This window comes from Schistocerca gregaria, chromosome 2 (genome assembly GCF_023897955.1).
Source record: "Schistocerca gregaria isolate iqSchGreg1 chromosome 2, iqSchGreg1.2, whole genome shotgun sequence".
Taxonomy (NCBI): Eukaryota; Metazoa; Arthropoda; class Insecta; order Orthoptera; family Acrididae; genus Schistocerca; species Schistocerca gregaria.
Genome location: NC_064921.1, coordinates 374,173,816 through 374,199,042, shown reverse-complemented (window position 1 = coordinate 374,199,042; position 25,227 = coordinate 374,173,816). Strand labels below are relative to the sequence as shown.

At 43.0% G+C, this 25,227-nt stretch overlaps 1 protein-coding gene across 10 annotated transcripts in view; it reads right to left on the bottom strand.

Moving 5' to 3' along the window:
• LOC126319942 (A-kinase anchor protein 9-like) overlaps positions 1-25,227 on the bottom strand; it is a 490,541-nt gene that overhangs the window by 261,186 nt on the left and 204,128 nt on the right. For all 10 annotated transcript variants that reach the window (XM_049993656.1, XM_049993664.1, XM_049993682.1 and 7 more), the window contains one exon: positions 18,969-19,139. In XM_049993656.1, the coding sequence (XP_049849613.1) occupies positions 18,969-19,139 (171 nt within the window). The remainder of the gene's footprint in view (positions 1-18,968; positions 19,140-25,227) is intronic.

The following is a 25,227-nucleotide window of genomic DNA, read 5'->3' as shown; positions in this document are numbered from 1 at the left end:
AGGGCTCATCATAACACAGATAGTAGAACTTTCTTTACCTGGAAGATTGCCTGGAAAATAGAGAATTACTGATTCTACAAAAATTACTAACAAGACTACACTCCCTTCTACTACGCCACTTTAATTTTTTTTTGTTTTGTTTAAGGAAGCAATCAAATTAATGTAAAATATAAATTATTACTTTAATTAAGATTTGGAAGCAATCATTTGCGTTCCTGAATCCACTATTATCTTGTACTAAATACATCTGAAACTCTGAGTTAAACTTGGATCTTATGGCATTTAGGTGTATTTGAGGAATTTAGATGCACATCATGTTCAGTAGTAACTGAAAAAAAGTGCTCTATTGAAAGAGAGCTGTCTAGCACTGCTCTCACATTACCTAAATGTATCAGTTTTTCATGCACTCAAATCACAAACAATACACATTAAGGCACAGCACACTCCACAATCCCTTAAGAACAAACCATAAACATGTTTAATATGTTAACAATATTAAGAAAAGGATAATATTAGGAAGGAAAGTTGCTACTCACTATAGCGGAGATGCTGAGTTGCACAACACAACAAAAAGATTCACAAAATTTTAGCTTTCTGCCATTAAGGCCTTTGTCAGCAATGGACACACAGTCAGACACACAAACACATGCCTGCAGTTTCAGATAACTGAAACCACACTGCGAGCAGCAGTACCAGTGCATGATGGGAGTGGTGATTGGTTGGCGGTAAGGAGGAGGCTGGGGCAGGGAGGGGAAGGGATAGTATGGTGGGGTGGCGGATGATGAAGTGCTGCAGTTTAGAGAGAGGGCAGGAGAGGTGGGGTGGGGGGGGGGGGGGTAGCAGAAAGGAGAGAAATAAAAAGAAATTCAAAGACTGGGTGTGTTGGTGAAATGATGGCTGTGTAGTGCTGGAATGGTAACAGGGATGAGGCTGGATGGGTGAGACCAGTGACTAACGAAGGTTGAGAATAGGAGGGTTACAGGAACGTAGGATGTATTGAAGGGAAACTTCCCACCTGCACAATTCATAAAAGCTGGTGTTGGTGAGAAGGAGCCACATGGCATAGATTGTGAAGCAGTCACTGAGATGAGGGATATCACATTTGGCAGCATGTTCAGCAACAAGGTGATCCTCTTGTTTTTTGGCCACAGTTTGTCGGTGGCCATTCATGCGCACAGACAGCTTGTTGGTTGTCATGCCTACATAGAATGCAGCACATTGGTTGCAGCTTAGCTTGTAAATCACATGACTGGTTTCACAGGTAGCCCTGCCTTTGATGGGATAGGTGATGTTAGTGACCGGACTGGATTAGGTGGTGGAAGGAGGATTTATGTGACAGGTCTTGCATCTAGGTCTATTACAGGTGTATGAGCCATGAGGTAAGGGTTTGGGATCAGGGGTTATGTACGGATGGACGAGTATATTGTGAAGGTTTGGTGGATGGCGGAATACCACTGTAGGAGGGGTGGGAAGGATAGTGGGCAGGACATTTCTCATTTCAGGGCACGGCGAGAAGTAACCGAAACCCTGGCGGAGAATGTAATTCAGTTGCTCCAGTCCCAGATGCTGCTGAGTTATGAGGGGAATGCTCCTCTGTGGCTGGACCGTGGGACTTTGGGAGGTGGTGGGAGACTGGAAATATAAGGCACGGGAGATTTGTTTTTGTACAAGGTTGGGAGGAGAATTACGGTCTGTGAAGGCTCTTCAGTGAGACCCACGGTATATTTTGAGAGGAACTGCTCGTCACTGCAGATGTGACAACCACTGGCGGCTAGGCCGTACGGAAGGGTATTGAATGGGTGGCAGCTGTCAAAGTGGAGGTATTGCTGGTGGTTAGTAGGCTTGATATGGACGAAGGTACTGATGTAGCCATCTCTGAGGTGGAGGTCAACATCCAAGAAGGTGGCTTGTCGGGTTGAGTAGGACAAGGTGAAGCAAATGGGGGAGAAGTTGTTGAGGTTCTAGAGAAATGTGGATAGGGTGTCCTCACCTTCAATCCAGATAGCAAAGATGTCATCAGTGAATCTGAACCAGGTGAGGGGTTTAGGATTCCTGCTTTTTAGGAAGGATTCCTCTAGGTGGCTCATGAATAACTTGGCATAGGATGGTGCCATGCGGGTGCTCATAGCCGTACCTCAGACTTGTTTGCAGGTAATGCCTTCAAAGGAGAAGTAATTGTGGGTGAGGATATAGTTTGCCATTGCGACTAGGAAGGAGGTTGTTGGTTTCGAATCCATAGGCCTTTTGGAAAGGTAGTGTTGAACACCAGTATGGCCATGGACGTTAGAAATGTTAGTGTACAAGGAGGTGGCATCAACAGTGATGAGCAGGGCACAGTGTGGTAAAGGAACAGGAACTGTAGAGAGTCGGTGGAGGAAATGGTTGATATCTTTTATGTAGGAGGATAGGTTCTGGGTAATAGGGTGAAGGTGTTGGTCTACGAGGGCAGAGATTCTCAGTTGGGACACAGTAACTGGCCACAATGGGTTGTCATGGGTGGTTGGGTTTATGGACTTTAAAAAGCTTGTAGAAGGTGGGGGTGCAGGGAATGGTAGGGGTAAGTAGAGAAATGGACTCTTGGGAGAGGTTCTTGTATGGGCCTAAGGATTTGAGTAGTGATGGAGATCCTGTTGGATTACTGGAATGGGGTCACTGTGGCAAGGTTTGTATGTGGATGTATCTGACAGCTGCTGGAGTCCTTCCACCAGGTAATCCTTGTGGTTCAAAACAAAGGTGGTCGAGCCTTTGTCTGCAGGTAGCATTATAAGGTCGCATCAGTTTTTAGATGGTGGACTTAGGTTCTTTCTGCGGATATAAGGTTAGATTGCCTGTTGAGGGATTTAGGGAATGATGGTGAGGCAAAGTTTGAAGTTAAGAAACTCTGAAAGTTAACAGGGGATAGTTTGGAGGTAGTGGGGGTGGATCATGGTTGGATAGAGGAGTGAACTGAGTTAGATAAGTTTCAGTAGTGGTCTTTGGTTGAGTCTGGCTGGTCGGATTGGTGGCGAAAAAGTGTTTCCATTGTAAGGACCGGGAGTAGGAAAGAAGGTCTTTAATAAGTCCTGCATGATTGAATTTGGGAGTGAGGCAAAAGGTAGGCCTTTGGAAAGGACTGATATTTCTGTGGGAGTAAGGCTTCTGGAGGAAAGATTCATTACTGTGTTGCGGGCCTGTTTAGGTTCTGGGTTCTATGTGGTGGTGGGAGGGAGTTTTGGAGGGTTGGGTAAGTGCAGTAGATCTGCGAGACAGGGTTTTAGGGGATGTGGGGGAGGTCTGGAGGTGGTTGTAGAGGTGGTGGACAGTGGTACTCTGAGGCAGGAATAGGGAGGGAGCAGGATGGAGAGCTTTTTGAGGTGGCGTTGTGCATGATGCTCAAGTTCCTGCAGGGCAAGAATTTCAATGTGTGTTATGGGTTCCAGGAATTTGGGATTACATAGCAGGAGAATTTTGCAGATGGAGAGTAAGTACTGCAAGGAGGATTGGGCGTGGTTGATATGGTTTTCAGGACTATGTTGGTGAGGGCTAAGCATTGGCAGAATCTGAACAGATGGAGGTCATTGTGGAAGGAGGGGTGGCAACCAGAGATAGGTAATTTGATGGTAAGGCCATTAGGGGGGATTTCATGAGCCAAGCAACAATGCAGGAACAGTACATGGGACTGGGATCTGGCTAGATATAAGGAAACTGTCCTCACCCATATAGCCCCATCCCTGTTACCACTCCAGCACTACATAGCTGTTATTTCACTGCCACACCCAGTCTTTTAATTTCTTTTTATTTGTCTCCTTTCTGCTATTCCCCCCCTCCCCCCCCCCCCCCCCGACCCCACCTTCTCTCCTGCCCTCAGTCTAAACAGCAGCACTTCACTGTCCACCGCCCCACCACACTATACCTCCCCCTCCCTGCCCCAGCCTCCTCCTTAGCCCCACCCAGTCACCACTCCCATCATGCACTAATGCTGCTGCTCGGAGTGTGGTTTCAGTTATCTGAAACTGCAGACGTGTGTGTGTGTGCGTGTGTGTGTGTGTGTGTGTGTGTGTGTGTGTGTGTGTGTGTGTGTGTGTGTGTGGGCGCGCGCGCATGTGTTTGTGTATGTGTGTCTATTGTTGACAAAGGCCTTAATGGCCGAAAGCTATAACTGTGTGAATCTTTTTGTTGTGCCTATCACAACTCAGCATCTCTGCTATATGGTGAGTGGCACCTTTCCTTCCTAATATTGTTACATTCCATCCTGGATTTTCCATTGTTTGATTTAAGAAAAGGATAGATTGCTGTTCACCATAAAAATGACCTTTTGAGCTGCAAACAGGCACAATGAAGAGACTGTTACACATTAAAGCTTTAGGTCACAGCCTCCTTCAGCAAAGAAAACACACAGCACTGCTGGTGGTAGGAGTCGTGTGCATAAGGTGTGCTTGCTTGGGCGAATGTATGTGTGTGTGTGTGTGTGTGTGTGTGTGTGTGTGTTTTCTTTCTTTGCTGACGAAGGCTCTGGAAAAAAGCTATAATGTGTTGTGTTTGTCTGCAACTCAATGGGTCATCCTCATGGTGTATAGCAATCTGTCCTTTTCTTAATATTGTTGGTATTCCGGCCTAGAGTTTCCTTTTGATTCAGCATTTTGTTAGACAGCTCATATTTTCCCCAAATTATTTTCAGCTATATCATTTCTTTTTTTCAAACATACCTCAGAAAGATTGTCTTCAAAAGGCTACAAAGCAAAAATAATGTTACCTCCTTTCATTTAGAACTGCAGAATCAGTTTTTACAGAACAGTGGTACCAGTAACATGGAATCAAGTTACAACACAGACCATTAACTTATGTTGCAAATACAATGAGAGAACAGAACATCAACAGTTTTAAGTTCTTTTATGCAACTGTGAACTCTAGTCGTTATAAGACATACAATGAATAACCAACACATAATCTGGAAGATAAAATTTTAGACCAAATAAGATGAAATACATGTATTTACAAAAGAGACACAAGTTCACTTGTTACAGTATTGGAAACAGAATGAGAATTACCTCCAGGAAGTGAAGACACTGAGATAAAAGTGAAAAAGACTAATAAGAAAAAAACAATCATATGTTTCAGAACTATTATTTCAATTCCCTGGGAGGAATGAGAAATATGCTGAGAGAGGTTAAAAAGAAAGGGTTGGTCACTAAAAGCCCTGGATGAGAGGGATCCATACATATTTTTCCTCTACAGAGTGAAACAAACACATCTTATTCTGCAGCATGAGTAAACAATAACAGCAATTTGTCTTATAGACATGAGGAATGTTCTGCTCCATGCCATATATACAACAGATCTAAAGCACTGATATGAAACTTCTTGGCAGATTAAAACTGTGTGCAGGACCGAGACTCAAACTCGGGACCTTTGCTTTCTGCGCGCAAGTGCTCTACCAACTCAGATACCCAAGCACAGCTCACATCCCGTCCTCACAGCTTTACTTCTGCCAGTACCTCGTCTCCTACCTTCCAAACTGTACAGAAGCTCTCCTGCGAACCTTGCAGAACTAGCACTCCTGAAAGTAAGGACACTGCGGAGACATGGCTTAGTCAGAGCCTAGGGGATGTTTTCACAATGAGATCTCATAGATAAAACTTACAACTAAAGCTGCTGCTGAGGCATTGTCGCCCAACACTGAAGGTAGGGAGCTGGGAAAGTTAAAAGTCCGCCAAAGACCGGGCAGACATGCAAGAGGTGCATGACTGTGATTTGGGAGTTACAGCGACACATAGGTGGGATCTTGACACACAGTAGGTGACCATGCGTTAGCCATGTATGGCCAATGCAGAGCCGGCAGAGGCCAACTGATTCCCTGCGAGAGGACCGCATGGAAGAATTCCACACATTTGCCATCTCTTTAATGATACACAGCTGTTGTGCATGTCAGCTTTGGAGATGCCCATCTCCAGAAGCGGTTTCCGCATCGCCTGTTTGGCCAGCTTGTCAGAAAGTTCATAGCTTGGGATTCCGACGTGTCCAGGGGTTCAGACAAACACCACTGAACAGTGGGACCATTCCAGGGCATAGATGGACTCCTGGATGGACGCTACCAGAAGATGGCGAGGGAAGCACTGGTCAATAGCTCGTAGGCTGCTCAGTGCGTCAGTACACAGCAGAAATGACATGCCAGGGCATTAGCCCTGACCTGGGCCGCTGATGCAGGAGATGGACTGCTGCTGGTGGGAAAAGGAGGCAGTAATTCAGATGCTCAGGAGAACTACAAATGTGTGCAATGTAACTGGTGAGCAGTTGTACACATCGGAACTGCAATGGAGGGACCCAGCCTCCACGAATACACTGGTCCTAAAAGCTCCTGTCGCTAGTCGAATGCCGCAGTGGTGCACAGGGTCAAGTAAATGCAATGTTGAGGGCACTGCCAAACCATAAACAACACTCCCTCAGTCAATTTGGCATTGGACAAGGGCTCTATAGAGCCACAGCAGCATAGAGCAATCTGCACCCCAACTGGTGTTGCTCAGGCAACAGAGGACATTGAGGTGCTGCCAGCACCTTTGCTTAAGCTAACAAAGATGAGGAAGCTAAGTCAATCGAGCATCGAAAACCAGTCCTATGAATCGATATGTTTCCACTACAGTGAGTGGATCTTCATGAAGGTGAAGTTCTGGGTTCGGCTGAACAGTATGACACCGACAGAAGTGCATGACACGACTTTGCAGCTGAAAACTGGAAGCCGTGGGCTAGAGCCCATGACTGCGCCTTGTGGATGGCTCCCTGTAGGCGATGCTTAGCAACCCCAGTATTGGAGCAGCAGTACGAAATGCAGAGGTTGTCTGCATACAGAGAAGGTGACGACGGAGGGCCTGAAAGCTGCTGCTAGACTGTTAATGGTCACTAAAAGTAGAGAGACATTCAATACAGAGCCCTACGGGACTTGATTCTCCAAGATATGGATGTAACTATGGGAGGCACCAACTTGGACACAGAAATTACAGAGCGACAGGAAGTTTTGGATAAAAATTGAGAGCAGGCCCCAGAGATCCCACTCATACAACGTGTCATGGATATGATGTCGCCAGGTCATGTCATATGCTTTATGTAAGTAAAAAAAGACGGCAACCAGGTGATGCTGTCTGGAAAAGGCTGTTTGGATGGTAGATTCAAGGGACACAAGATTATCAGTGGTAGAGTGACCCTTGTGGAAGCCACCCTGGCATGGAGCCAGTAGGCCACGTTACCCCAGGACCCAATCCAACCGCCAACACACCATACATTCCAGCAGCAAACAAACGTTGGTGAGGCTGATGGGCCGATAGCTATCCACATCAAGCGGGTTTTTACCAGGTCTGAGCACCTGAATGATGGTGGTCTCCTTCCATTGCAATGGAAATACGCCATCACACCAGATCCAGTTGAAGATGATGAGGAGATATCGCTTGTATTTATATGAGAGATGTTTCATCATCTGGCTGTGGATCCGATCACGCTCAGGAGCTGTGTCAGGGCAATGTGCAAGGGCACTGAGGAGTTCCCACTCTGTAAATGGTGCGTTATAGGATTCACTGTGGCATGTAGTGAATAAGAGGACATTCCCTTCCAGCCGCCATTCGAGAGTGCAAAAGGCTGGGGGGTAATTCTCCGATGCAGAGGCTCAAGCGAAGTGCTCAACAAAGTGCTCGGCAACTGCGTTTGTGTCGGTAGATAACACGCCATTTATGGTAACACCAGGAACACCTGATGAGGTCTGGTACCCGAAAAGAGATTTGATCTTTGCCCAGACTTTGGGAGGTGATGTATGGCACCCAACGGTCAAGATGTATCTCTCCCAACACTCCTGCTTCTGTCGTTTGATAACTTGGCCAATGCGGGCACGGGGCCATTTAAAGGTTGTGAGGTGGTCCAGGGAAGGGTGCCGCTTATGCTCCTGTACAGCTTGACGACGTTCCTTAATTGCTTCTGCAACTTCCAGCGACCAAGGGACTGCCTTACGCCTCTGGTACCCTAAAGAGCAAGGGATCGCGTTTTCTGCCATAGAAACAATTGTTGTAGTCACGTGCTCAACCATCACATTGATGTTAGTGTGTGGGGGAGATTCAACGGTGACATCAGAGGTGAAAGTTTCCTAGTCCACCTTGTTTAAAGCCCACATGTGCTCTCCAGTGGATAGATGGGAGAAGTCCTGGGCTGCAAATTGATAAAGCAATGGCCGAGTAACTACCATGAGCCACACTAAAATAAGTGGCAGCCCCAGTACTTAAGAGGCAGAGGTCGAACTGAAACAGTAAAGTTTCGACATCTATGACTTGGCCAGTAAGCACACTGCCACTCCACAAGGGGTTATGGCTGTTAAAATCTCCCAAAAGTAGGAAAGGTTTAGGGAGTTAATCAAGCAGTGTATCTAATACACTCAGGGGTGCTGCACTATCTGGAGGAAGATATATGAGGGTCACTCCAAAAGAAATGCACACTGTTTTTGTAAAAATACAGTTTTCATTCTGCATGTGTGAAAGTTTTACAGTGTGTAGATACATCCTTTCCGTTTGTTTTCAAACTTATTCAACCTATTCCCGTGAGTGGTGCCATCACAGCATGTCTTCAAGATGACTGCTACACTTGACGTTCATTAGAAGCAACATGCTGTCATAGAATTCCTGTGCTGTGAAAGCGAGACAGTGGGAAACATCCACAAGAGATTGAAAAAGGTGTATGGAGACCCTGCTGTCAATCGCAGTACAGTTAGTTGGTGGGCAAACAGGTTACGTGATGAAAGCGGGCACAGCAATATTGAGGATTGTCCTCACAGCGGCAGGCCTCATACTGCACACCCTCCAGACAATGTGCGGAGAGTTAACGAATTGGTGACTGCTGACAGACGCATCACAGTGAATGAATTGTCACGCTATGTTGGGATAGGGGAAGGAAGTGTTTGCAGAATACTGAAAGTGTTGGCATTAAAAAAGCTTTGGGCCAGGTGGGTTCCCAGGATGTTGACAGTGGCTCACAAAGAAACAAGAATAATGGTATGCAGCGAACTTTTGGAACAGTACGAGAATGGTGGAGATGAATTTTTTGGAAGAATTGTGAGAGGTGATGAAACATGGCTCCATCATTTTTCACCAGAGATGAAGAGGCAATCAATGGAGTGGCATCATGCAAATTCACCCAATAAAAAAAAATTCAAAACCACGCCTTCTGCTGGAAAAGTTATGGCTATGGTGTTTCCCCCTCCCGATTCTAAAGGACTCTTGCATGTGGACATCATGCCAAGTGGAACCACCATAAATTCTGATGCATATGTGATGACACTGAAGACACTTCAAGCTCGATTGAGTCGTGTTCGACCACATCAGCAAAAGCAGGAAGTTTTGCTGTTGCATGACAATGCACGGCCACATGTCAGTCAAAAAACCATGGAAGCGATCACAAAACTCGGATGGACAACACTGAAACACCTGCCTTACAGTCCTGACCTGGCTCCATGTGACTATCATCTCTTTGGGAAACTGAAAGACCCTCTTCGTGGAACAAGGTTTGAAGATGATGACTCCCTTGTGCACGGTGACAAACAGTGGCTCCAACAGGTTGGTCCAGAATTTTACCGCGCAGGTATAAAGGCGCTGGTTCCAAGATGGCGTAAGGCAGTTGAGAGGGATGGAAATTGTGTGGAGAAACAAAAATATTGTTCCTCAAGGATGTATCTACACACTGTATAACTTTCAAACATGTAGAATACAAAATGGGTTTAAAAAACAGTGCACATTTCTTTTGGAGTGACCTTTGTATATTGCAGACAGTTATTTCCTGTGACATCCTTATTCTGACAGTCACAGGTTCAAGAGGGGTTTGAAGGGGCACAGTATCACTACAGACTGAGTTTAGGACATAAACGCAAACTCCACCTGACACTCGATTATAGTCACTACGGTTCCTGTAATATCCCTTACAGCTGCAGAGGGCAGGGGTCCAGGAACCAGATTTCCTGGAAGGCAATGCAGATAGCAGGTGTAAAGCATAACAGTTGCTGTAGCTCAGCCAGGCAGTGGAAAAACCGCCGCAATTCCACTGGCGGATGATGTCATCATGAGACTGGGAAGGCATGGAACATACAATGAGGTACTTTACGCCTCAGAGTCACTTGCTGCCACCAACTTACTGCCTGAGCAGTATAGATCCATTGTGTCTTGAGGGTTTGGTGAGATCTAGGTCCTCAGCAGATGCCAAAGTCTCCAGGTTGTAGGTAGCAGTGATGTGGGTACCACTGCAATTTCTTTGGTCTTAGGGGTTTTCTTTTAGAATTTCTCCCGATGCTCCTTGGGTTTCCCCGGCTGGGAGGACTTCACTGGCTCACTCTCTGGGTCTGAGGATGAGCGTGAAGCCCTACGACCTGCTGCTTTTGGGCTCTTCAGCCACTGGCGGGTGTCATTTTTCCCACTAGCAGAAACATGGGAAGGGAGTGACCCAAGGGACTCCTTCCTAGTGAGAGAAGCCGAAGAAGACTTACATTTCTCCGGCTTAGAAGTGGGGATGGACGTCGTCGATGGTTGGAGGGGTGTTGCTCTCGAAGTAGGTGGTGCAGGAGCAACAGGGAGGGAAATGCCCCCCACCATCAGGGGGGCAGACGTAGTCTTCTGGATCTGAGAGGTGACTGGGGTTGGTGGAGCTGATGGTGCCAGAACTGTTGTAGCGGCGGCGTAAGACGATGTCATATGCACAGAATGCAGGCATTCAATTTTTCTCTTAGCCTCAGTGCAGGTCAGTCGGTACAGGGTCTTGTACTCCACAATTTTCCTTCCTCTCTGGAGAATCCAGCAGTCTGGCGAGCAAGTTGAATGGTGCTCTCCGCAGTTGACACAGATGGGAGGTGGGTCACATGGAATATTGGGATGTGATAGGCATCCGCAATCTCGTCATGTGACACTGGAAGTACAGCTGGAAGACATATGGCCGAACTTCCAGCACTTAAAGCACCGCATTGGGGGAGGGATATAGGGCTTTACATCACAGCGGTAGACCATCATTTTGACCTTCTCGGGCAATGTATCACCCTTGAAGGCCAAGATGAAGGCACCGGTGACAGAAAATTGGAATAGAGATCAACATTAACATCATTTTCGCCCTTTTTACTGCTCATGAAAACCACACACTGCATATTGTACCACCATACAGCGAGACCGTCAGATGTCATGCTATACACACCCGTACCCAGTAGCATGTCCTCTTGCATTGATGCATGCCTGTATTCATCGTGACATACTCTCCACAAGTTCATCAAGGCACTGTTGGTCCAGATTGTCCCACCCATCAATGGCAATTCAGCGTAGATCCCTCAGAGTGGTTGGTGTGTCACTTCATCCATAAATAACCCTTTTCAATCCATCCCAGGCATGTCCAATAGTGTTCACGTCTGTAGAACATGCTGGCCACTCTAGTTGAGCAATGTCATTATCCTGAAGGAAGTATTTCACAAGGTGTGCACAATGGGGACATGAACTGTCGTTCACGAAGACGAATGCCTTGCCAATATTCTACCGATATGGTTGCACAATCAGTCAAAGGATAGTGTTCACGTATCATACAGCCATTACGGTGCCTTCCATGACCACCAGCGGCATATGTCAGCCCCACATAATGACACTCCAGAAAAGCAGGGAACCTCCACATTGCTGCACTCACTGGACAGTGTGTCTAAGGTGTTCAGCCTGAACGGGTTGCCTCCAAATATGTGTCTAACGATTGTCTGGTCGAAGGCATATGCGACATCATCAGTGAAGAGAATGTGATGCCAATCCTGAGCGGTTCATTCGGCATGTTGTTGGGTCCATCTGTACCGTAGTGCATGGTGTCGTGGTTGCAAAGCTGGATCTCGCCATGGACGTCGGGAGTGAAGTTGAGCATCATGTGACCTACTGAGCACAGTTTGAGTCATAACACAATGTCCTGTGGCTGCACAAAAAGCATTATTCAACATGGTGGCGTTGCTCTGAGCCTTAATCCGCAGGTAGCACTGCAGTAGTAGCCCTTGGGCAACCTGAGCGAGGCATGTCATCAACAGTTCCTGTCTCTCTGTATCTCCTCCATGTGTGAACATCATCACTTTGGTTCACTCCGAGACACCTGGACGCTTCGCTTGTTGAGAAACCTTCCTGGCAGAAAGTAACAATGTGGACGCAACCGAACTGCAGTATTTACTGTCTACGCATGGTTGAACTACAGACAACATGAGCCTTGTATCTCCTCCTGGGTGGAATGACTGGAACTGATCAGCTGTTGGACCCCCTCTGTCTAATAGGCTCTGCTAAGCATGGTTGTTTACATCTTTGGGTATGTTTAGTGACATCTCTGAACACTTAAAGAGATTGTATCTGTGATATCCACAGTCAATGTCTATCGTCAAGAGTTCTGGGAATTGGTTTGTTGCAAACCTTTTTTTGATGTGTGTATCACCAATTTTTATTTTCATTTCCTGCTTCATTATCTGCAATGATTTTTTATCCTTCTTGACTGACTTCAACTCAATGCTGATAATCAGGAATTCACATCTCGTATCTCAATTGTATTGATAGTGAACTACAGGATTTAAGAATATGAAAAATGTCGTTAGTTCTGCCACTGATACACACACAACCAGAGGTATGTCTAGGTGCGAAAGCAGCCCCCATAATATACTGATTTTACTGCAATAACTATGCAATGTTCAATGAGAGCATGACAACTAGCCAAGCACTTGCATGGATGGCCACTGCCAAACTGTAGATAAAGGCCATTTAGGTAATACTGTAGTACTGAACATGACACACAACACAAGGTCACTGACTTTTAACGGTTGCATAATAACCTGTGCTGTTTGTACTTCAGAATGATATACCCCCTTCACCAATAACAACCCATGCTGTTTGGATTCCTGTCAGTGATACAATTTTTTTTTTTTACGAATTATGGAAGTGGAAATTTTTTTTACGAATTATGGAAGTGAAAATTTTTTCTACAAAAGGTCTTTCATTCCCCACCCAATGTTAAAAATATAAAAAATTCTTTGCAAATGATAGCAAAATTGCAATTACAAAAAAACACTAGAACACACAGCAGAAAATGCGAATTAAATTGACAATTTGTCAATAAGCAATGAACTAATGCTGAATATAAAGACAACAAACAGAATAATTTTACACTTTCAAGTTTACAGGTAGAAGAGAGAGTACTGTTACATTAAATGTAAATCACAATTCCACAAAGTATATAATAAACATAAAGTCAAAGTGGAATGAGAGACAAATATACTACTAATGAGCCTGCCATCAGCATGTTATGCCCTATGAGTCCTATCATCAGTCTGAAACAAGTGTCTCATTGTTACATTGTACTTCTATGTATGCTCAGTCGTTAGCTATAGTACATTTTCTTTGGCACCAAGTGCACAAAATATTCAGAGCGAAGAATAGGGCCATAAAAATAATAAGTAAACATAGTAACTGAACTTATTGTACAACACTTTTTAAACAGTTGCGTATTCTGACTGCAACGTCTAAATAAGAAAAACATACACATGTTAAATTAATCACAGAATCACTGAAGCACAAACACTAAGAAAAATTAAACAAAAAAAAACTGAAAACAATAAATATTATCTATCAGTAAATCAAAGTGCACAATGAACTGTTCCAGGAAATAAAAGATGTAGCTGTATGCAGCATGTTTAAGAGGGGTGTTAGAGCATACCTCTTAAATAATACATACTACAGTAAAGGATTGTTTAAAAAATACAAAATAGGGATTGGTAAGAAAGACACTGAAATCACGCTCCAGGCACATGATGAAAACAAATGAATTGCAATACCAGCTACATGCATAGTAGGAACATAAACACTCTCTCTTATTAAGCTAGTGTTCAACATATTGTAATGAAGTTGTTAAATGAAATATACCTAGTTTGTTAATGTTCATCTTATATCCTCCTTTCAAGACACTGTCCATTCCGTTCAACTGCTCTTCCAAGTCCTTTGCCGTCTCTGACAGAATTACAATGTCATCGGCGAACCTCAAAGTTTTTACTTCGTCTCCATGAATTTTAATACCTACTCCAAATTTTTCTTTTGTTTCCTTTACTGCTTGCTCAATATACAGATTGAATAACATCGGGGAGAGGCTACAACCCTGTCTCACTCCTTTCCCAACCACTGCTTCCCTTTCATGCCCCTCGACTCTTATTACTGCCATCTGGTTTCTGTACAAATTATAAATAGCCTTTCGCTCCCTGTATTTTACCCCTGCCACCTTTAGAATTTGAAAAAGAGTATTCCAGTCAACATTGTCAAAAGCTTTCTCTAAGTCTACAAATGCTAGAAACGTAGGTTTGCCTTTTCTTAATCTTTCTTCTAAGATAAGTCGTAAGGTCAGTATTGCCTCACGTGTTCCAACATTTCGACGGAATCCAAACTGATCCTCCCCGAGGTTTGCATCTACCAGTTTTTCCATTCGTCTGTAAAGAATTCGTGTTAGTATATAGAAGGTTTATACAAGGGCGATGTACTTGAGGACAATATTATGGAAATAGAAGAGGATGTAGATGAAGACGAAATGGGAGATACGATACTGCGTGAAGAGTTTGACAGAGCACTGAAAGACCTGAGTCGAAACAAGGCCCCCGGAGTAGACAACATTCCATTAGAACTACTGACGGCCTTGGGAGAGCCAGTCATGACAAAACTCTACCAGGTGGTGAGCAAGATGTATGAGACAGGCGAAATACCCTCAGACTTCAAGAAGAATATAATAATTCCAATCCAAAGAAAGCAGGTGCTGACAGATGTGAAAATTACCGAACTATCAGTTTAATAAGCCACGGCTGCAAAATACTAACGCGAATTCTTTACAGACGAATGGAAAAACTGGTAGATGCAGACCTCGGGGAGGATCAGTTTGGATTCCGTCGAAATGTTGGAACACGTGAGGCAATACTGACCTTACGACTTATCTTAGAAGAAAGATTAAGAAAAGGCAAACCTACGTTTCTAGCATTTGTAGACTTAGAGAAAGCTTTTGACAATGTTGACTGGAATACTCTTTTTCAAATTCTAAAGGTGGCAGGGGTAAAATACAGGGAGCGAAAGGCTATTTATAATTTGTACAGAAACCAGATGGCAGTAATAAGAGTCGAGGGGCATGAAAGGGAAGCAGTGGTTGGGAAAGGAGTGAGACAGGGTTGTAGCCTCTCCCCGATGTTATTCAATCTGTATATTGAGCAAGCAGTAAAGGAAACAAAAGAAAAATTTGGAGTAGGTATTAAAATTCATGGAGACGAAGTAAAAACTTTGAGGTTCGCCGATGACATTGTAATTCTGTCAGAGACGGCAAAGGACTTGGAAGAGCAGTTGAACGGAATGGACAGTGTCTTGAAAGGAGGATATAAGATGAACATTAACAAAAGCAAAACGAGGATAATGGAATGTAGTCAAATTAAATCGGGTGATGCTGAGGGAATTAGATTAGGAAATGAGACACTTAAAGTAGTAAAGGAGTTTTGCTATTTAGGAAGTAAAATAACTGATGATGGTCGAAGTAGAGAGGATATAAAATGTAGACTGGCAATGGCAAGGAAAGCGTTTCTGAAGAAGAGAAATTTGTTAACATCGAATATAGATTTATGTATCAGGAAGTCGTTTCTGAAAGTATTTGTTTGGAGTGTAGCCATGTATGGAAGTGAAACATGGACGATTACTAGTTTGGACAAGAAGAGAATAGAAGCTTTCGAAATGTGGTGCTACAGAAGAATACTGAAGATAAGGTGGATAGATCACGTAACTAATGAGGAGGTATTGAATAGGATTGGGGAGAAGAGAAGTTTGTGGCACAACTTGACTAGAAGAAGGGATCGGTTGGTAGGACATGTTTTGAGGCATCAAGGGATCACAAATTTAGCATTGGAGGGCAGCGTGGAGGGTAAAAATCGTAAAGGGAGACCGAGAGATGAGTACACTAAGCAGATTCAGAAGGATGTAGGTTGCAGTAGGTACTGGGAGATGAAGCAGCTTGCACAGGATAGAGTAGCATGGAGAGCTGCATCAAACCAGTCTCAGGACTGAAAACAACAACAACAACCTAGTTTTAGTGACTGTTTTTACAGTAGTAACATGATTATAAAGAGAATGACAGAGAAAAATCTAATGTCCATACTCGTGGGCCTTATGAGGAAAAGAACTAAAATGAAAATTTGCATAACCAGAATTGTTACATTTTTTTAAAATCTACAGTTTAGTGTCTGGTAGCCTCATTGACATGAGAGAAGACGTGTAGGAAACGTTTCAGTGAGTTGGTAAAGGAAAGGGGGGGGGGGGGGGGTAGCAGATTTGGAGGAGGTGAAAGAGGCCCAACTTAATGCTTCTGCACTGGGTTCCTCATGACTGTAGTTATACCCCTGGTGCTACCTCTATTTGGTCAGCAGAGCTCTATTCCCTCTGATGTATTGATTATTTGTATCAACAAGAGATGATCACTTCATTGAAACCAGCTGTCAATGAAAAGATCGAGAGAGAGAGAGAGAGAGAGAGAGAGAGAGAGAGAGAGAGAGAGAGAGACTTTCAATTGTGCTTTCTCTTTCTTATTTAACCTATGTTTTATTTAAATACTTTAGTAGTAATGGTAATAGCTCACCAAGCAATTGAATCACCAACAATCATGTAAAATAGACTGAAAACATTTATACACTCCTGGAAACTGAAATAAGAACACCGTGAATTCATTGTCCCAGGAAGGGGAAACTTTATTGACACATTACTGGGGTCAGATACATCACATGATCACACTGACAGAACCACAGGCACATAGACACAGGCAACAGAGCATGCAAAATGTCGGCACTAGTACAGTGTATATCCACCTTTCGCAGCAAGGCAGGCTGCTATTCTCCCATGGAGACGATCGTAGAGATGCTGGATGTAGTCCTGTGGAACAGCTTGCCATGCCATTTCCACCTGGGGCCTCAGTTGGACCAGCGTTTGTGCTGGACGTGCAGACCGCGTGAGACGACGCTTCATCCAGTCCCAAACATGCTCAATGGGGGACAGATCCGGAGATGCGGACGTGCATTGTCCTGTTGGAACAGCAAGTTCCCTTGCCAGTCTAGGAATAGTAGAACGATCGGTTCGATGACGGTTTGGATGTACCGTGCACTATTCAGTGTCCCCTCGACGATCACCAGAGGTGTACGGCCAGTGTAGGAGATCGCTCCCCACACCATGATGCCGGGTGTTGACCCTGTGTGCCTCGGTCACATGCAGTCCTGATTGTGGCGCTCACCTGCATGGCGCCAAACACACATACGACCATCATTGGCACCAAGGCAGAAGCGACTCTCGTCACTGAAGACGACACGTCTCCATTCGTCCCTCCATTCACGCCTGTCGCGACACCACTGGAGGCGGGCTGCACGATGTTGGGGCGTGAGCGGAAGACAGCCTAACGGTGTGCGGGACCGTAGCCCAGCTTCATCGAGACGGTTGCGAATGGTCCTCGCCGATACCCCAGGAGCAACAGTGTCCCTAATTTGCTGGGAAGTGGCGGTGCGGTCCCCTACGGCACTGCGAAGGATCCTACGGTCTTGGCGTGCATCCGTGCGTCGCTGCGGTCCGGTCCCAGGTCGACGGGCACGTGCACCTTCCGCCGACCACTGGCGACAACATCGATGTACTGTGGAGACCTCACGCCCCACGTGTTGAGCAATTCGGCGGTACGTCCACCCGGCCTCCCGCATGCCCACTATACGCCCTCGCTCAAAGTCCATCAACTGCACATACGGTTCACGTCCACGCTGTCGCGGCATGCTACCAGTGTTAAAGACTGCGATGGAGCTCCGTATGCCACGGCAAACTGGCTGACACTGACGGCGGCGGTGTACAAGTGCTGCGCAGCTAGCGCCATTCGACGGCCAACACCGCGGTTTCTTGTGTGTCCGCTGTGCCGTGCGTGTGATCATTGCTTGTACAGCCCTCTCGCAGTGTCCGGAGCAAGTATGGTGGGTCTGACACACCGGTGTCAATGTGTTCTTTTTTCCATTTCCCGGAGTGTAGCTTTTGGATGACTCCTCTTTCAAGCTTAAGAGACACCCTCCACCAAGGCACCCCCCCCCCCCCCCCCCCCCTTCCCTGCACACAATCAAACATAACCACGCATTTGGCTACAATGTGCCAGCTCAATACACTGTGCTGGAACTGCAGTTGTGCTGCTTTACTGGGTTGAGGGGTTGTGTCATGTGGATTAGGTGGGGGCAAAAAACAGACAGCATGAATAGGAGAGAGGGTGAGGGAAGAGTGGCAGACAGCAGGGAGGGAGGTAAGTGCATGGGATAGGAATGCAGAGGATAGAAGTGTAACATGGACACCAGTGGCATTGAGATCGTGCAGTACGCGGTGGTGTTCATGCATGTTTTCTTTTCAGAAGGAGGCTTTGGCCAAAAGCTAAATGTGCAAGTATTTTCATTGTGCCTGTCTGCAAATTTAGTGTGTGATCTTTATGGTGGGTAGTAATCTATCCTTTTCATAATGCTGTTGATATTTCTCCGACAAAAAAAAATAAAATAAAAATTGTAGCATATTCTTAAATGTTGTATGTCACCAGTACTAATATAGCAATAAGACATGAAGTAAGTAAAGTGTGGAAAACAAGAGGAGACAAACAAGTGTCAGAGAGAGAGAGAGAGAGAGAGAGAGAGAGAGAGAGAGAGAGAGAGAGAGAGACTACCAAATACCAAACTATGACATATTATACATCACGTAATCACTGCAAAAGAATGGAAGTAATGCGGAATAAATAATATAAACACTACTGTGAGAGAATTTTGTAAATCTAGTCACTACGGGCAACACTCTAATATACATGTATGTAAATTGAAGGGGAGCACTGCTGTAAGTTGCAGCAGCACATTGCATGGAATCAGCGTAAGCTAGCATTCATATAATTTAAATAACTCAAATATATGGTTTAATCATTTTACATACCTATAGTCTGGTTCGGCTACATAAGGATCACAAATATGGGTAAGTGTTGTAAGATGAGATGCATGGTCTCCCCCACCGTTATAATACATATCAGACACCAAGTCATTTTCTGATTCACAACTACTGTCAGACATTTTCCGACTGTGCTGGCTGACAATTTCTTCAGAGTAGCTGAAACACAAAATGTCATTTATTTTTAATTAATACCTATTTGTACCGCAGCAGCCAGAAGAAACCAAAAAGATAGAATACTTCATGCAACACACTGGTTCCAGACAAAAACTGTACAATTAGTGCCATTCACAAGAAATTGATACCAGTACAGTAATGGAGAGACATTTTCCCAAAACTGTAGGTTGACTAGTTCCAGTCATCTGTCAATTTTTTTAAAACCCAGCAGAACAGTTACAACTTTGGAGATTAATAATTTTATGTTTATCTTCTGTTTCCAGCATTTTCAAGGTTTTTATATGTAACACTAGTTTATACCTACACACCAAGCCACATATTTCAGTGTTTAGGTCAACAATTGCACATTTTTATAATAGTGATACTGATGATGATGATAACAACAACAACAACAACAACAACAACAACAATAATAATAATGATGATGATGATAATAATAATAATAATAATAGGGAATAATAGGAAGAATAATAATAATAATAGGGAAAAAGAATAGGCCTCCGGTATGTTCTGCTAGTCGTAAAAGGCGACGAAAAGAACAAACCACTAATAGGGCTAACCCCCCTTTTAGTGTGATTAGTTGGTTCAGGACACAACTAAAGAAGCCTCGGACAAGCGCCGTCATGGTCGGGGATAACGCTTGAACCCTACGCCCACCCACAATGGTAATGACACTGCTAGCCAACTGGAAAATGATTTAAATCCAAATAGAGGTGTTTTGCAGGATATGCTTCCTGCAACCACCCTAGAAGGAAAACAAAGACAGAGGATGAGATGGTCAGATGAAGTTAATCGACACCTTATGTTCTGTTATTACCAAGCAACAAACCTAGGAACCAACAAAACTGGATACTGATCACAAGTATACACAACATTTATTACCAGATACCCAGAATTAAAATTTTTAACAGAACAACGACTAGCTGATCAGATCCGTGTAATAATGAAAAATAACAGGATACCCCAGTCAGAATTAGAAAACATCAAACAACAAGTACAACAAATACTGGAACAAAATAATGTGCAATCAGAAGAAGAAGAAAATACAGTAATGGACTCAAACATCCCAGAGCAAACAAACAAAGAACAACACACATCAATTAAACAATAAGAGGAAAACGAAATCTTAAGACTGCCACCAGAACAAGTACAAATAGAACATGTTAGATATAGAAGAAAAATTTCAGCTGACATATATAGAATATAAAGACACAAATACAGACATTAGACCATTCTTGCATAGACCGCCAAATAACCCACAACAATAAAAACCATCAACACAATCATACACAACAAAATAAATGAAAACACAACTATGGAAGAGTTACAACTACTGGTTTATATAGGAGCACTCGCTACACTAAATATACACACTAGGCAGAGATCAGAACTAACCAACAAACAGAAGAAACCCACAAAACTAGCATGGCAACACAGGCTACAGATCAGAATAGAAAAACTGAGAAAAGACATTGGACAGCTAACACAATTTATAAGACATCAAATGTCAGAAAAAAAATGAAAAAGGTTAGGTAAAATCTCACAACAAGAAGCGATAGAGCAATTAGATGAAAGAAGCAGAAATTACAAGCATTGGCCAAACGACTTAGAAGATACAAAAAAAGTGAAAATAGAAGGAAACAAAACCAAACATTCAACACAAACCAAAAGAAATTTTACCAGACAATAGATAACACACACATTAAAATAGACAATCCACCAAACATAACAGACATGGAACACTTCTGGAGCAACATATGGTCAAACCCGGTACAACATAACAGGCATGCACGGTGGATAGAAGCAAAACAGACACATACAAGATGATACCACAAATGCCTGAAGTGATAATTTTGCAACATGAAGTCACCAAAGCAATTAATTATACTCACAATTGGAAAGCCCCTGGAAAAGATAAAATAGCAAATTCCTGGCTAAAGAAGTTCACCTCAACACATTCACATCTAACTAAATTATTAACATATTAAAAACAAAGATTCCAAGACTTACCAAGCGGGAAAGCGCCGGTAGACAGGCACAATAAAATAACACGCAAACACACACAAAATTACGAGCTTTCGCAACCGGTGGTTGCTTCGTCAGGAAAGAGGGAAGGAGAAGGAAAGATGAAAGGATGTGGGTTTTAAGGGAGAGGGTAAGGAGCCATTCCAATCCCGGGAGCGGAAAGACTTACCTTAGGGGGGAAAAAAGGATAGGTATATACTCGCGCGCACACACACACACACACACACACACACACACACATATCCATCCATACCATTATTTAACAGTTACATTGCAGACCCATACACATTCCCTGATACACTTACACATGGAATAACTTATATGAAACCTAAAGATCAAGCAGACACAGCAAACCCAGCTAAATACCGCCCCATACCATGCCTACCAGCAATATACAAAGTATTAACTTCAGTCATTACACAGAAATTAATGACACATACAACACAGAACTAAATTATAAATGAAGAACAAAAAGGCTGTTGCAAAGGAGCACGAGAATGTAAAGAGCAACTGATAACAGATGCAGAGGTGACATATCAAGCTAAATCTAAACAAAGGTCGCTACACTACGCATACATTGATTACCGAAAAGCTTTTGATAGTGTACCCCACTCATGGTTACTACAAATATTGGAAATATACAAAGTAGATCCTAAATTGATACAGTTCCTAAACATAGTAATGAAAAATTGGAAAACCATACTTAATATCCAAACAAATTCAAATAATATCACACCACAGCCCATACAGATTAAGCGTGGAATATACCAAGGAGATTCATTAAGTCCTTTCTGGTTCTGCCTTGCTCTGAACCCACTATCCAACATGCTAAATAATACAAATTATGGATACAATATTACTGGAACATACCCACACAAAATCACACATTTGCTATGCTTGGATGATCTAAAACTACTGGCAGCAACAAATCAACAACTCAACCAATTACTAAAGATAACAGAAGTATTCAGCAATGATATAAATATGGCTTTTGGAACAGACAAATGTAAGAAAAATAGCATAGTCAAGGGAAAACACATTAAACAAGTAGATTACATATTGGATAACCACAGCGACTGCACAGAAGCGATGGAAAAACAGATGCCTATAAATATCTAGGATACAGACAAAAAATAGGAATAGATAATACAAATATTAAAGAAGAACTAAAAGAAAAATATAGACAAAGACTAACAAAAATACTGAAAACAGAATTGACAGCAAGAAACAAAACAAAAGCTATAAATACTTATGCTATACCAATATTGATCTACTCATTTGGAGTAGTGAAATGGAGTAACACAGACCTAGAAGCACTCAATACACTTACACGATCACAATGCCACAAATATAGAATACATCACATACATTCAGCAACAGAAAGATTCACATTAAGCAGAAAGGAAGGAGGAAGGGGATTTATCGACATAAAAAACCTACATTATGGACAGGTAGTCAATTTAAGAAAATTCTTTCTAGAACGAGCAGAAACTAGCAAAATACACAAAGCAATCACTCATATAAATACATCGGCTACACCACTGCAATCTCATAACCACTTCTACAATCCTTTAGATCACATAACATCAACAGATACGAAGAAAGTAAATTGGAAAAAGAAAACACTACACGACAAGCACCCGTATCATCTAACACAGCCACACATCGATCAAGACGCATCCAACACATGGCTAAGAAAAGGCAATATATACAGTGAGACGGAAGGATTCATGATTGCAATACAGGATCAAACAATAAACACCAGATATTACAGCAAGCATATTATTAAAGATCCCAATACCACAACAGATAAATGCAGACTTTGCAAACAACAAATAGAAACAGTAGATCACATCACAAGCGGATGTACAATACTAGCAAATACAGAATACCCCAGAAGACATGACAATGTAGCAGAAATAATACAGCAACAGGTTGCCTTACAACATAAACTTATAAAACAACACGTTCCCACATGCACATATGCACCACAAAATGTACTGGAGGACGATGAATACAAATTATACTGGAACAGAACCATTATAACAGATAAAACAACGCCACATAACTAACCTGACATCATACTCACCAACGAAAAGAAGAAATTAACACAACTAATCGAAATATCTATACCCAATACAACAAATATACAAAAGAAAACAAGAGAAAAAATTGAAAAATACATCCAACTGGCTGAGGAAGTCACGGATATGTGGCATCAGGATAAAGTTGACATTATACCAATTATACTATCAACTACAGGAGTCATACCACACAATATCCACCAGTACATCAATGAAATACAGTTACATCCAAACTTATATATACAACTACAGAAATCCGTAATTATTGTTCAATTACCCGAAAGTTCCTAAATGCAATATAACATATACCGTACAGTTAAAAGGAAGTCATGCTTGATCAAGGTCCGCGTCACTTTCTACTTCTGACCAGACATAATGTCTGAGATAAGAAAGAAATAATAATAATAATAATAATAATAATAATAAATAACAATAATACTATTTCATCAAAAACTGTTATGCCTGCAAACAGGCTGTTGAAGAAGGTATGAGAATACTGAATAAGTTCACAGATATGCAAGTTGCTCAAAGTCTTCTTAAATAATAGAACCCAGTATGTTCTCCTAGATGGCGAGTGCTCATTAGAGACAAAGGTATCGTCGGGAGTGCCCCAGGGAAGTGTGATATGACCGCAGTTGTTCTCCATATACGTAAACGATGTGGCTGACAGGGTGGGCAGCAATCTGAGGCTGTCTGCTGACGATGCTGTGGAGTACAGTAAGGTGCTGAAGTTGAGTCACTATAGGAAGATACAAGAAGACTTAAGATAAAAGTTTAAGTCGTTGTGATGAATGGGAGCTAGCCCTAAATGTGAAAACATGTAAGTTAATGCAGGTGATTAGGAAGATCAAACCAGTAATGTTCGGATACAGTATTACTAGTGTCCTCCTTGACACAATCAGGTCATTTGAATATCTGGGCATAATGCTGCAAACCGATACGAGGAGGAACGAGCATGTGAGAACTGTGGTAGGGAAGACGAATCGTTCACTTTGGTTTATTGTGAGAATTTTAGTAACGAGTGGTTCATCTGTAAAGGAGACCGCGTATAGGACACTAGTGAAAACTATTCTTCAATACTGCTAGAGTGTTTGGGTCCATACCAGATCAGACTGAAGGAAGACATCAAAGCAATTTAGACGTGGCCTGTGAGATTTGTTACCAGTTTGAACAATACGTGTTACTAAGATGCTTCAGGAACTCAAATGGCAATCTGTGAAGGGAAGGCGACGTTATTTTCGAGAAACACTATTGGGAAAATATAGAGGACTGGCATTTGGAGCTGATTGCCAAATGATTCTACTGCTGCCAACATACATCGCCCATACAAATGACAAAGATAAAATATGAAAATTAGGGCTCATACAGAAGCATACAGACAGTCGTTTTTCGCCCACTCAATTTGCGAGTGGAATAGGAAAGGAAATGACATGTGGTGGTACAGAGTATTCTCCACTACGCACGATACGGTGGCTTGCAAAGTATCTATGTGGTTGTAGATGTAGATACTGAGCATCCTGGCTTGTGTTTGTACAGAGGGTTCATGCACTGTAACAACAAGGGCAGTGGTGAGCAGTTGTGTGTGAAAATTTCTTTCTTTCTTTCTTTCTTTCTTTCTTTCTTTTTTTTTTTTTTTTTTAATTGTGAGGTTTTAGGGCGCTCAACTACTGATGTCATTAGTGCCCAGTCACAAATGTAAGTGCACATATAATACAGTAATACTCAAGGGGAGAGGGGGGGGGGGGGGCGCACAAGAAAGTTCTTACAAAGACGCATATAAAATAATTAAAAGAGTTAGATGTCTTTGGATAAGTCCGTCAAAGTAATAAAATGAAGAACATGAGCAACTGCTCGAGCATCATCAGCTAAAATTTCCTGTAAGGTAGAGGGCAGAGACAGGACAACACGAGATTGATTAAAACGGGGACATGACAATAAAACATGGCACATTGTCAATGCAT